Source organism: Mytilus trossulus, chromosome 5 (assembly GCF_036588685.1).
Source record: "Mytilus trossulus isolate FHL-02 chromosome 5, PNRI_Mtr1.1.1.hap1, whole genome shotgun sequence".
Lineage (NCBI taxonomy): Eukaryota > Metazoa > Mollusca > Bivalvia > Mytilida > Mytilidae > Mytilus > Mytilus trossulus.
Window position 1 is genome coordinate 20,924,912 of NC_086377.1, and position 14,652 is coordinate 20,939,563.

Sequence of the window (14,652 nt, forward strand, 5' to 3'; positions counted from 1 at the left end):
TAGTTAGAAAGTTAAACTGGTCTAAAATTAAAGAGCATTGAGGATTCTGTATAAAAGTTAAGAATATGGAAGTTGTTATTGAATAGTCCGTCTGAGTGTATGTTTGTGTTTTAGCAGTTCAGTGTTTCTGATGTTCCGTTGTTTTCCTCTTATTGTTTGTACGGTTTTGGTTTATGACACGGATTTGATTTCGCTCAATCAATTAATGACAATTGAACAGTTGTATACAATCGTTGCCTTTATTTAGCATTCCGTTATATCTACTAATTGCATGATTGATTCGTAATATTCATATAAAATGATGAATTCACGTATCGTCTGGTTCAAGAACAAGTTTCTTTTATTTTAACAAAATAGTTTTTTTAGTTATTTATCATAAACCACTTATTCTTGTTTCCTGCAAATTTGGAATTTTGAATTGATACTTTTCATATACCGATAGTCATTGGAATAGAGCAAACTGAAATATTCTTCCCTGTGCAGAGGTTCGTATTCAGACGTACATAATTATAATGCACATGTCTAAAATTAAACCCTCGATGAAAAAAAATTAATATTTACAACTAAAAATTTCAGAGGAACATGACGATGATATAGGCAACACATCTGATTGGGTCTCACAAAAATCCAAACAGCACAAGTCATGTTGTTGTAGTAGAAAAATCAGATGGAATTTGTTTATTGTTTTCCTCGTTCTATTAACAACATCATGTCTAGGGTCCGTAGGCTTGAGCATATACCTTATGCTACAATTTCAAGATTTGAGTGTAGAACTAGAGCATGCAGGTATGTTTATTTATTGAAGTATAATACATGTTATATTATATAATATTAACCTTATGGACAATTTTAATAGCAAGCGAATAAAACAAACAAATATGTCAGCAATGAAAAACAAAATGGCACGTGGGCACTATATAGACTAATCACATAAGCAAAATCGACATAAAAGACAAGAATACATAAAATAGCAATACCACATGTACAATAACAAAACAGCAGGATGTGTACATTCCGAGCCAAGCCAAAAGGATATAAACCAAAAATGGACAAAACAGTGAAGGATAAAATGTACAAAGACAAATAAAAAGAAATTTATACCACGTCATGTTTGTGTAAATAAGTCAGTGTCTGGAATCTATAGTTAAAAGGCCATCATGTATTATCGGTGAGGCTGATACTGCATATTTACCAACAAGCTCTTTGTATCATCCGATGAACTTCTTTTTAAAAACTATTACAAATTTCAAAGTTTTGAAGTGTTATTATATTGAAGCAAGCAGAAAGGAAATTTGTAGCAAAGCGAATTCTTTTGAAATCAACCATATTTTTAAAGGCTTGATTTTCTTCGAGTATTTTGTTACTTTCTCAATCTTGGTTTGTTGTTACATAATTTTTTTTATTGAACACATACGGTACTTTTAATACTTTTCCTTTGTTTTATTAATTTTACAGTATTGAGGAACAGTTCATTGCACAACAGATTTCAGATTGAACAATCTGAAGACGAAGAAAAACATAACGAAAACATCAATAACATGGCCATCAGTAAGTTTTACACGTGTTTTGATTGGAGGTCAATTTTTGTTATTGTGATGGAAAAGGGGTGGAGGTGGATGACAATTTTTGATATAAACAAGGGGTGTCCTGATAATTGCGAATGTAACGTAATATAACTTATGTATACATTTTCTACGTTTAAATTTGAATGGTTTGTTTTACACCTTTCGTTTGAGCCTAAATCCCTTGATATAATGCGGTCGAACCCTTTGCACCCAAACATCTCTTTTTCTAAACATTGCAACGTTGGGTTGGATAAAAGCATCAAACTAGAGACTTTGAAACTTGGTATACTATTAATGCTTCTTTGCAAACTGTGTTCATTTAAGTGAAAAAAGGAAAATCCCAAAGGTTTAAAAAGTGTGACCCGATCTGTAACCTATGTTCATCTTTCGAACTGCTGTCTCGTGCTATCTCATGAAATAGTCAATTACAAATCCATTAATACACACAAATATTCTTATTCGTACATCATCAACAAAACTAATGTTTGAATATGGATCATTTCTAACTAACGTTTAACAACCATTGTATGAATAAATGTAACTTGATGATTTTCGGAGTTCAATTTAATTTGCTCACGAGGAAGCTATTAAATCAAGAGTTCCAAATGGTGAAGTTGAAATCATCCCTTCGTAGATTTAATGGACCCCACCATGAGTTGGTTGATTGTTATGGAATAACCGTTTCACTTATGATATAGAATATGTTCCTTATGTCGTAACTACAAATCCCCTTACCTTTTCACGAATGTCACCCACCGAATTAGACTATTCATCGGGTGTGTAATAACATGAGCAACACGACGGATGTAACATGTGGATCAGGATCTGCTTACCCTTCTGGAGCACCTGAGATCATCCTTAGCTTTTGGTGGGGTTCGTGTTGCTTAGGTGTCTATGCTGTGTATTGTGTTTTATTATTTGTCTGTTTGTCTTTTTTTAGCCATGACGTTGTCAGTTTATTCTCGATCTATACATTTGACTGTCCCTCTGGTATCTTTCGGATCTCTTTCAGTATACTGAATCACATTACAATCTTCTGTGTGTCGTTTTTAAACTGCCTCGGTTGTCCAGTGTTCCCCTCGAGTGGCGAAGATCGTGGGTTTAAACTACAGCCGTGTCGAATTCGAACCAATGTTTTTAAAATGGTTCCTGATTTGAGACAGGCGCAAACATGCATGTCTTTTTAAACTGTCGTTGGATAACTGTCTTATGGTCTAATAATGTCATTATTGTTCTTTAAATATTCAATCACTCACAGTTTGTATATTAATGAAGGTGTAAATAAAGTAGTTTCATGGGAAGTAAAAGAGATGTAAAAAATAAAATCCACTTCAAGTTGTGAGGTTTACAATAAAATACGCGTCATTGGTAGAAAATGAAATAAAACTTGATATATTGATAATTACATTATTTATATCTCATTTCTATTTATAGTGTTAAAGAATTATACAGATATGTTCAATCAAAATATCGGAAAACTGGAAGTGGGTGTCAGTGACTTAACAAAAATGTATAAAAACCAGGTCAAAATACAGAGTGATATACAGCAACTAATAGAGACTTATAATAGAAATATCAGGACGAATATAGTGAAACTTGACACAAAATATATCGAGGTTCAAAAACAAATCAATGAAATAGTGCGGACACAAAATGTCATTCAAAAGAAGCTGTCAGACATTGTATTGGCAGGTATGAAGATATTATGAGGATACTTTATTTTTATTCTTTAATTTTTTAAAAGAATCTGGTTGTTGTTATGTCGGAATATATTTATACTGTTTTAAAGTATAAGGTGATACCAACACTACAGGGAAATAACTCTGTAAAGTCAGCTGAATGTTTGAATTACGTTGTGTTGTAAAGGAAATGATAAGCTTTTCAAAGATCAAAATTGGTGTTTGTCAAACTGCTATATAACCAGTGTAATTTTTCTGACAAAACGGTTGGTTAAAATTATTTTGAAATTTTTATATTTTTGTCAAAGGGTCAAAGTAGATACTTTGTCAAAATTTTATAAAAATTAAACGAGCCAAATTTGTTTTAGTGAAAGTGTATGGTACCACCTTAAAGGGGCTCGCGGGTCTAAATCATTTTTTTATTTAATATAAGATTTCGCTATATTTTTCTATAAATTGACTAAATCTTATACCTAATGGAAAAATGAAATAAAAAAATGGGGTCACCGTTCATTTACGCGCACAATCTGCATTCAAAAAAAGCATACATTTTTGCTAATGTCCATTTTTTCTGTTGAACTAATAGGAGAAAAAGCGGTAATATAGAAATTAAAAAAGAACTAAATTACAGAAATGGCTAAAATTTTACAACTATTTAGTTTATGTACAGCACTTTCGAAAATAACAATAAAAAATATAGGTCCCCGATGAGTTAAAAAAGATATTTAAATTATAATGCCAAAAAATGGCAGTTTTGCACCAAAGGGAGATAATTTGGAGCTTTTTCAATGATATCTACATTTTAAAAGTCACCTGGGGCCAACACGTATTGATTTTTTGGAATAATTTTTGTACCATATGATAAAGTAACAACTTCTGATGGTAATAAATAAAATTTGTAATAAAAAATAAATGTTTGATTTTTTTCTGAAAAATTTATACCCGCGAGCCTCCTTAAGTTTTAACATTAGAGATAAGTTGCAAACTATCACATATACTATCATAAAGGAACTTGAATTGCACGAAAAGAAAGTAGGTTGTAACTGCTTACTCTGTGTCTTTAAACAGTGCAAAGATAAAAGATGAAAGAATATTAAAAACATATGTCATGTTAAGTAAATCACTTGATAATTATTGGAACTTATTTTACAAACCATTTTTAGTTGACCTTTTTAACTGTTTCTGTACCATGCATACCATATTTAGATATAATTTAACATTGTCTACTGTGCTGTGTCTTAAAATGATATAATAAATCCAAATATGAGAGCGTAAATTCACTAATGGAATAACAAAATCAAAAGCTGAAACACATCAAACGAATGGACAACAGCTGTCATATTCCTTACTCGGTACATGTATTTCCCTTTGTAGAAAATGGTGGAATGAACCCGATTTTATCACTAGCTAGACCTCACACTTATATGCAGATAGCATCAAACTCTATTATATTGATAACGATGCGTGAACAAAACAAAAAATTGTCGTTTTATTGATATAGAATTGAGATAAGAAACTGGAATTGTGTTGTAAAAGAGACAACATTCCGATAAAAGAGCAGAAGAGCCAGAGGCTCAACCCTTACATCATATCTCTTGTCAATGTGGAATGAACAAATACACAGCAAAACTCTCAACAAAAAAACGTTTTGAAGAAGTCCAAGTTCAATATTAAATATGTATCAGAAGAAACTAAGCAAAATGACAATGATCAACATAAATTACCAAAGGACTAATAGCACTTACTGACATGCCAGCTCCACACCACAATGAAGCTGACCAAAAGACCACGTCTTCATTTTATGAAAATCAAGCACAATCTCATTAGATGTTTACAATCATGACATCATAAATTATACGAGAAGAATAAGTAAATAGGCCTGTCACCTTTTATTACCAATCCCAGCATACCTATAAATTGTCACACTTGTTATACTCTTTCTTATCGTGTTGCTGATTATAGTAAAATGAAACATAAGATACATAAGGGTACCAGTCAAAAATGGCAGAAAGATAACATCACCATTCAAGAGAACGAAATTCGATGATATTTTGCTATTTCAGAGTACACATGAATACATAAACATATGTGCATAAATCAAATAAATAATTTACATTTATAAAACAATGTCCTATAATAAATGAAATACACATTGTTTTTGAACTGTGATATAAAACTGCACATAAAGTCATGCATTTTGTAAATTAATTATCTATTTCAGGATCAAATGAACACATTAGTAAACAGAAAAGAAACAACAGTGAATGGATTTCTTACACGTCAGGAATACACACATTGTTACTGTCTATGTTTCTGTTTATTATCATTTGCATGTAGACGACACAATTGATATATATATATATACTGTGGATTCATTTTCATGAATAAAATTACTGCAATAAAATGTGCAATGTTAAACTGTGATCAATTATCACCAACAACGTCTCAAACAAATCAATTTCTTAGAATATTGTAACGAAATTGAAATAGTATATATATATTTCCATCAAGACTTAAAATTTTAGTTCTTGCGTGCTTATAGTATAAAATAATTATAACACAAAGGAAGACATAAATTCTATTAAAAGACGTATGCTTAGCTGTTTCGTAATGTTTAAGACTGTTCTAAAATCTATGATGAGTTTATTTGGAACCACTGGATCGATGCCACTGTTGGTGGCGTTTTAATTCCCTGGTGGTATTACCAGCCCAGTAGTCAATACGTCTGTGTTGACTTAAGTTATCATTATCAATGATAACTTAACTGTAAACAAAACTTTCAGTTTTTTAAATACTAAGGCTTTTCTATCTCAGGATAGATAACCTAAGTTGTATTTGACAAAATTTTAGTAATTTGTGGTTCTCAATGCTCTTCAACTCCGTACTTTTTTTGGCTTTTGTTTTACATTTTTTTGGTTTGAACGTCACTGATGAGTCTTTTGTAGATAAAACGCGCGTCTGGCGTAAATTTAAAAATTTTAATCCTGGTATTTTGCATGATCAATTGTTATGAGCGTCATTGATGAATCTTATGTAGATGAAACGCGTGGCTTGCGTATTGAATCATATGCCTGGCACCTTGAACTAACTGAACCGATCTATGGCCTTTTTTCATACAGTTAGGGGATTTTGAAAAGAAGACCATAATATCTGATACAGCTGGTCAATTGTACTCTTCCTTGAAATGGCTCAAAACAGCATCAAACGAAGACGGTTGTTGTCGGCTTCAAGTTGTTCAGCTTTTATATTATCATGTAATCATGTATCGATATTGTGTGTTTTAGTCGATGCTAATTCGTACATTAAGTTTTTATAAACGTGGTTCAAGTACTGATTTGTTTGAGTGATTTAACAAACTATTTTGTCTTAAAATGTCCAGTAACAAGTCAGGTATTTTGCAGTTGTTTTCTCTTTGCTCGTTGTTTATTCTTTAGTTTTCTATGTTGTGTCATGTGTACTATTGTTTGTCTGTTTGTCTTTTTCATTTTTAGCCATGGTGTTGTCAGTTTGTTTTAGATTTATGAGTTTGACTGTCCCTTTGGTATCTTTCGTCTCTCTGATATGTAGTGTTTAATTGTCGTTTGTTTTTGTTGTTCTTCAGTGCTTTGTTGTTTCGTTGTTTTCCATTTATAGTTGGCTTGTTTTCCTCTGTTTAAGATTGCAACCCCGACTTGTTTTCTCTGATTCGATTTAAGACTTTTGAACAACTGTATACAACTGTTGCTTTGAACTAACTATCATCATTTAAGTGATTCATAATACGAAAGAATTTGTAATACTTCCTTATTTGGATAAGTCATATCATGGTCAATCTATGTTGCTCTATTTAATAAAAAAAACATGTAAGGAAGGAAATTGATGTCATTTTGGATGCTTCTTCAATATTTTTCATTTGGAAAAACTTCTTTCTAAAATGAAGTATTATTTGTGAACAGACTGAAAAAATAATCTGGAAAATATATCATCAAATTGCATAAGGCCAGATATTATAATGGTATTTGATTTATAAATACATTTTAGGTGTTGAATCTTTATTATAAAGACAAATAAATCACATCACACCACACAACCGACAAATAAACATATTGTTTGAAACCCGACGGATTCGATCATGCATGAATGTGTTTATATAGGACAAGATATAAAATTGTTTATTTTATTTTTAATTATCCTTATCGTTTATAAAAAGATATTGTTGATTTTTTTTCAGTGTACTAAACATTATTAAATTAACTACATACTAAATGTATATAAACCCATATTTTGTACTGATATTTGTCATTATTAAACCGTTTTTTTTTTATTTTGCTCTGCAAAGATTAAAAATATAACATTTCTGGCGTACACAAATGTAAGATTGTTTTATTGATAATTTGTATTTACAAGAAGAAGGGAATCCATATATTTCTGGGCAATTTTTAAGACTGAAGTTAATGCATTTATGGTATTGTATTGACATTTTAAAGTTATAAACATGGTGCAAAATTATACGTCTATATTTGATTTTGAATACGACGGAATAGAATGTATTCTATGTCTACGTACCATTTGAAATAAATCAACAACAAACAAGAATAGTTATCAAAGGCAGAAGGCTTATAATTTGAAACGCCAGACGCACGCTTCTTCAACTGTAATACCGGCGTTACACCTGGACGTGAAAACTTACGTGCAACAGACTTACAATGGAATTGCCGCGCAAGAGGAACGCTAAGAAATTGCTACACGCGCATTTCATCAGTTTAAAATTTGTCGAAATTCAAAGGTATACGCTTGGTGAACGCTTACACCCCAGCAATTTGTATGCAGCATAAAAATTTTCAGCTAGCTCTAGCTTGTTTGAAGCGTATTCCTCCTCGCTGCACGCATAACATACATACGTTACAAGCGCGTTTGAAAACACTTCAGAAAAGTTTGAGACACGTTTAGTTCTATGCCTGACATAATAACAATGAATCTGGCCAGGTGAATGACAACGCGTATTGATCTAATATTTCGTAACTATCATCTTATCTGTAACTGGTGGCTGAAAAATTGGACTAAATAAAATGCAAAATCGGCACTCTATTGTATTGTTTCAAAATTTTGTAATGAAAATTTGAAACTAAATCCGGCCAATTCAAGAAAAATAATTTTAAATTACGGTTTGAAAGATTACTAGTTCTTACAAATGTAACGATCAAAAACCTTTTTGTATAAGAATTTCCAATTTTATATATTGAATTTGGTTAAAATAAAACAAAGTAACACTAAATTCATTACATGATTGCTTGCGTAAGGTTTTGAAAAAATAATGACGCGTGTCGATGGTACGGTGTAAACATGTCTCCAAATGTTCCTTAGTGCAGTGAATGTTGTTTCTATTTATTTGTTTTTCGTTCACGGACATTGAACATATTTTATGCCTGTTCAACCAATGTTATGCTCATTTCTATTTTATGTGACTGTCATACAAGTAAGATGTTTAGCTAGATATAAAACCAGGTTTAAGCCACATTTTTGTTTAACATGCCCTGTACATAGTCTGGAATATGGCAGTTGTTATCAAATAGTCCTTGTCCATGCGTGTTTGTTTTTGTAGCTGTTCCGTGTTTCTGACGTTCCATTGTTGTCCTATTATAGTTGACGTGTTCCCTCGGTTTTGTTTTGTGACCCGGATTTGTTTTCGTTCAATCGATTTATTACAATTAAACAGGGAGTAAGAAAGGGCTAGGGATGTTTTGGAACTTCGATAATCAAGGAAATGATTATAAAAACCGCAAATACAATGTCGCAATTGTTTGTACTTAAACTGCTAAATACCTATTTATTTTTTTCATCAAACACAGCTCCGCGTTTGACACCTTCCTTTAGAAGTATATAATATTTATATAACTTAAATGAATCGTAGGTCAGTTCATTAGTAGCAATCACAATAATTATGTTAGACTGATAGACAAAAGATAGGGATTTAAATATATCGTATACATTAATCCTTTTAGTATTTCCCTTATTGATTATAATTATAACTTAGCAGTTTTACACTTTTACATTATACCGCTAAGTCAGGTGACCGTTATAGGCAAATTAAATATGGTGTTTTGTTATGACCCGTATAGAGCCCCTTAATTATGATTACTTGTTCTAAACTTAGCACAATAATAGCTAGGACAGAAAATTTCCCTGTTACGTTTGTTATTATACCGTTCAGTTATGTGGCCTTGGTTTGCAAATTACATAATATGGTGTTTTGTTATGGCCCGTTCAGAGCCCCATAAATATGATCACGCGTGTTCTAAATTTAGCACAAGAATAACCCAGACAGGAAATTTCCACATCTATTTTTACTTGCACTTATTCTAAATTGTTTGTTAACGTATTTAATTTCAGTCTACTACAGACACTCAAGATGTATACAGGTAAGTTAGCAATAAGAATATATACGGACAGATGATTTAAGAAACACCACATTAGGCATGTGATTTAATTGTAGGTGATTAGAAAATAATAATAAATGAATTAGACACAGACTTGAATTGAAGTATCCAAGAAAATGGCGGATATTTTGAGACGGGTCTAGATCACTCATCTGCTGATATGGCACCTGCTGATTTTGCACCATTAACCTGCCAATTTTACCCCTACGTAGAACAACTAAAGTTGCTTCCCTTTGTACACTAACGGGTTTAAAATTAAAAATGAATGCCATGTTACTTTATTAATTAAGCTGAATAACAGCTAACATTAATTATGTAAGATTGCAGGAAAGTATGATTTAAAAATGGTTTGTAAAATTTGAATTCACTTTTAAAAGTTTTGTCTTTTTTAATAGAATATAAAATTTTATTTGGGAAACAATTATAGCTTGTATTAATCTTGCAACGATCAAAAACAAGTGAAATGAAATTATTTAAACCTAATTAAAGGAGGAAATTAACTTATATTTCTTTAAAATATATGACTGTTAGGTTTTATTTTTCCTTCAAATTTTATTGTTTGGACACCACTAAAAGAAGTTAACCACACAATTAATATAACTGTATCTATGATTTTATAATGAATGCATGGAATGCAAAACGATTATTTGAGTAATTTACGAGATATAAAAAGTGGGGAGGACAGCTATGGGTTTTTTTTTTGGAAAAAAAGTGTGTTTCCAGTTTTTGAAGAAAAAAATAATTTGTTTTTGATTCTGAAAAAAAGAAATGTTTGTTTTTACCCTCAGCTGCCACTATATGATCCTATATGTAATGCCAAAATTGAATCAAAAATATTGTTTTTGACTTGTCGCGAAAAATCAAATGGTTGCTGACTAAATGCATACAATTATTATGCATTTTATTTACTAATATTTTTATAGAGGAACCTTAATATCACTAGTGTTAATTTGCTTTGACGTTGCGCACGATATTGGTGTCACTTTGGAAATATAGGTTAGAAGGCGGGTTATTCAAATTCAAGCCCTTATACTATACCATAAATATCCATGTTATGCATATCATTCGAAAAGAAATAACCCACAGAAATCAATAACATAGATGATTTTGTACTTTGCCTAATTTTTAGTGAACAGCTTTACTTATCTCGATGCCTATAATGTTATTTCCAGGGGGTGTCCCGCTGTTACAATTTTGTTTTATGTGAGTCTTTAAAATCCCAGTGCGGATTCATTAGTAAGTAGAATGGTTAAAAATTTTCAATTGTTTTGTAAAAATTTAACTTAAAATGAAGTAAGAGACATTTTTAACTGGAAGATCGTCAAAAGAGTTTAAATAAAAAAAGAGAAAAATGTCCCAATTACCACAAAAACACAGAATAGGTTTGAATGTTGATGTCGTCACTTTTACAGTTTTAGATTTATGAATGGTCGGACAGGGGATACCTTTCTCCATTCTCCCGTCCCATTTCTCTTTTCTCCCGCCATAAAAACTGCGCCATGTGTTTTACTTATAGAGAATGCATATATTCTCAGATAATTTTATTGCAGAGTTTTTACGAATGGCAGAATGTTGAACTTGGTCTTTTCCGCAAATACACACACAACCCACACGTTAACATCATTCGAAATGTATTTTATTTTTATCAATCACTTTTACAACTGACGGAGTGTTCTAATAGTATTTTTTTATGGATGCATTAAGAACAACTATTTTATTGTGTCGTCCTGAACATGCCTGAAGTATTTGCCACTGGACATTTTACAACCTCTTATCAAACAAACTTCTATGCATATCATTCAACTTTGAATCAATTTATCTAAAAACGAGGATGGTTATATGTGTCTTTACACATGCACGGACTCACTATAAAATCCTGGAAATTGCTAGTTTTTAGTCTTTCACCGTATATATAAGAGATCATAATAAAGTAGTGACAGCGCTCTACGGGGCGCCGAATTGGACTCTTGTGGTTTTGTACTCAAAATTCAATTTTGTACGGACAAAAGTGACTTTTGTTCAACAAAAATGAGTTCAGTTTAACAAAATTTGTATTATACTACAAATTTGAAATTTTGTCATACAAAATTATCTATCAGCGGACAAAAGTCACTTTTGTCATGACAAAATTCATTTTTGTTACACAGACTTGACTTTTGTTACCTAATTTGAAAATTGAGCGACAAAAGTCAATTTTGTATTTAAATTAGTTTAGTTTGGTTTCTGTGAACTAATTTGCATACAAAATCGACTTTTGTTACACAAAATTGACTTTTGTTACACAAAAATTACTTTTGTTACACAAAATTGACTTTTGTTACACAAAATTGACTTTTGTTACACAAAATTGACTTTTGTTACACAAAATTGACTTTTGTCTCAACAAAATTGACAAAATTGACTTTTGTCTCAACAAAATTGACAAAATTGAATTTTGTCTCAACAAAATTGACAAAATTGAATTTTGTCTCAACAAAATTAACAAAATTGAATTTTGTCTCAACAAAATTAACAAAATTGAATTTTGTCTCAACAAAATTGAATTTTGTCTCAACAAAATTGATTTTTGTCTCACGAAAGTCAATTTTGTCTCACGAAAGTCAATTTTGTCTCATAAAAGTCAATTTTGTTGTTACAAAATTGAATTTTGTCATCACAAAAATGAATTTTGTCATCACAAAAATGAATTTTGTAGTCACAAAATTGACTTTTGTCTCAACAAAATTGACAAAATTGACTTTTGTCTCAACAAAATTGACAAAATTGACTTTTGTCTCAACAAAATTAACAAAATTGACTTTTGTCTCAACAAAATTTACAAAATTGACTTTTGTCTCAACATAATTAACAAAATTGACTTTTGTCTCAACAAAAATGACAAAATTGAATTTTGTCTCAACAAAAATGACAAAATTGAATTTTGTCTCACAAAAGTCAATTTTGTCTCACAAAAGTCAATTTAGTCTCACAAAAGTTAATTTTGTTTCACAAAAGTCAATTTTGTCTCACAAAATTGAATCTTACCGTACACAATTGACTTTTGTGATTTAATTTCCATATCAGGTAACAAAAGTCAATTTTGTATGCAAATATGTTTATATTTGCATACCTTTAAGACAAAATTGACTTTTGTCATGACAAATATGAATTTTGTCTACAAAAATGAATTTTGTCATGACAAAAATGAATTTTGTCTACAAAAATGAATTATGTCTACACAAATGAATTTTGTCATCACAAAATTGAAGTTCTCACAAAACAAGTCTGTAGCACATAGTTTTGTAAGACAAAAATGATTTTGTTATGACAGAATTGAATTTTGTACAAAACCACAAGAGTCCCATTCGGCGCCCCGTACGCTCGGAGTATTTTTATGAGGTCGTTTTCTGAGTTTTTCCTTTCTGTTTTCCAACTTTAGTTTGCTTTTACCAAATGCTATAAAATTTATACGTAATGCTTTATAATGTTTCATATTTATGAAAGAGGGGGCATTATCAGTTTCCTGTATGGACACATCATCCATTTATTCCAAGCTCTAACATATTATTTCTTTGTGTAATGCATTATAATCGGAATAACATAACTATGGTTAAAGAGAAGCCACGATCAATTTTGATTTGACGGTCGCAAATTTCCGTTTTACTGTCTCCCCTACGCGTGGACAGTAAAAGTGCATTTGCGAACATCAAAATGCCAATTGACGATGGGGATTCCTCAACTACAGTGCCGTTACTCCTGTAAACTTTATTGAACTGATTTTAATTGATTAAAGTGTGAAAGATTTTCATATTACAGGTCTACATAACTGCATTTCGTATTTTAAATATCAACAATACATATACGGCTGGTCATTTGTTTTCCAAGGCCATCGTCTGTTTCGTCTTTTATCACGCACAGGAGCATGGAGTTTGTTTGTTTGGTCAAAGACCCCAAATCTGAATATCATGTGTAACAATTACACAAATCATACCAGTAATCTATCTTTCTCCTGCAAGGCTTTCCCCTGCTTAGTCATAAATATTTGATCATATTTGAATAACATTTGTTGATGTCTAGATTTAAATGAATGGAATAAACACGGCTGCTGTAACAGACTTTACTATAGTCAAAACTGATGTCTTTTCATCCAATTGCTGCATACAAACAATTTACCAAACATGGGGACTATGGAGCAATGCTTTTCTAAGATTTAAAATATTATAGTTTGAAGAACTGAAAGAATATAAGCATTTCCTTCAAAATCAGAATCTTGTATACAAGTATTACACAAGTATAATTAAAGTTAAACACCCCCCCCCCCCCCCTTTCCGACTGATAGTTGTGGGCATAAAAGTTGAGAGACCACATCAAAATTTTAATGTTGGATACAAAAAAAAACAACTTAATTCACATATTTTGTTCACTAACCCTCCCCTCCCCCTCATAACTTAATTTGAGAAAATTGATTAACCGATATGGATATATGTAGAATCGATGTTAAATTAACAAAACTTGCAGCAACTTTTATCCCCCATCCCCACCCCCAAACTATTTGAATTAAGTTTTTTTTTTTTTGATCCTACATTGATATAGGAAGATGTGGTGTGAGTGCCAATGAGACAACTCTCCATCCAAATAACAATTTAAAAATTAAACCATTATAGGTTAAAGTACGGCCTTCAACACGGAGCCTTGGCTCACACCTTGATCTTTTAAGTTAATCACTGTTTTCTCTCATTGATTATGGTCAATCCCAAAGTGTTACAAGACAACATGATTCTTTATAAAAAGATGCTATTTAAGATGACTTTCTTCCTTGCAGATCAACAAAAAAAAAATGTTTTTGTTTAACAGAAATGACAAGCTAAACACATATAACGGCCATTTCCGTAAAAACGAGTTCGGGGACATACCAATTCTATTAGCTCATTTAATGCAAATAGTTAATTCCTTAATTTCACAGTTTTACAAAAACGTTGGACCCGGAAAAGGGATATTTTTGGCTTTTTGTTG

The 14,652-nt window shown here is 31.3% G+C and overlaps 2 protein-coding genes across 2 annotated transcripts in view; both read left to right on the forward strand.

The window, feature by feature from the left end:
* Positions 1-581: 581 nt before the first annotated feature.
* Positions 582-5,702, forward strand: LOC134719506 (uncharacterized). Its single transcript, XM_063582500.1, has 4 exons — positions 582-786; positions 1,456-1,548; positions 3,000-3,257; positions 5,466-5,702. The coding sequence occupies exons 1-4, from the start codon at positions 744-746 to the stop codon at positions 5,579-5,581; spliced, it is 510 nt and encodes a 169-aa protein (XP_063438570.1). The 5' UTR covers positions 582-743; the 3' UTR covers positions 5,582-5,702.
* Positions 5,703-9,530: 3,828 nt separating this feature from the next.
* Positions 9,531-14,652, forward strand: part of LOC134718644 (uncharacterized) — a 33,590-nt gene continuing 28,468 nt past the window's right edge. Inside the window, exon 1 of the mRNA XM_063581291.1 lies at positions 9,531-9,642. Within this exon, the coding sequence (XP_063437361.1) occupies positions 9,633-9,642 (10 nt within the window). The 5' untranslated portion in view covers positions 9,531-9,632. The remainder of the gene's footprint in view (positions 9,643-14,652) is intronic.

Bases quoted from the DNA above. Each gene is read 5' to 3' on its own strand.
- LOC134719506 (XM_063582500.1), top strand. From the start codon at position 744: ATGCTACAATTTCAAGATTTGAGTGTAGAACTAGAGCATGCAG. The intron at 787-1,455 runs GTATGTTTATTT...TTAATTTTACAG, and splicing joins TGTAGAACTAGAGCATGCAG to TATTGAGGAACAGTTCATTG. The intron at 1,549-2,999 runs GTAAGTTTTACA...TTCTATTTATAG, and splicing joins CATCAATAACATGGCCATCA to TGTTAAAGAATTATACAGAT.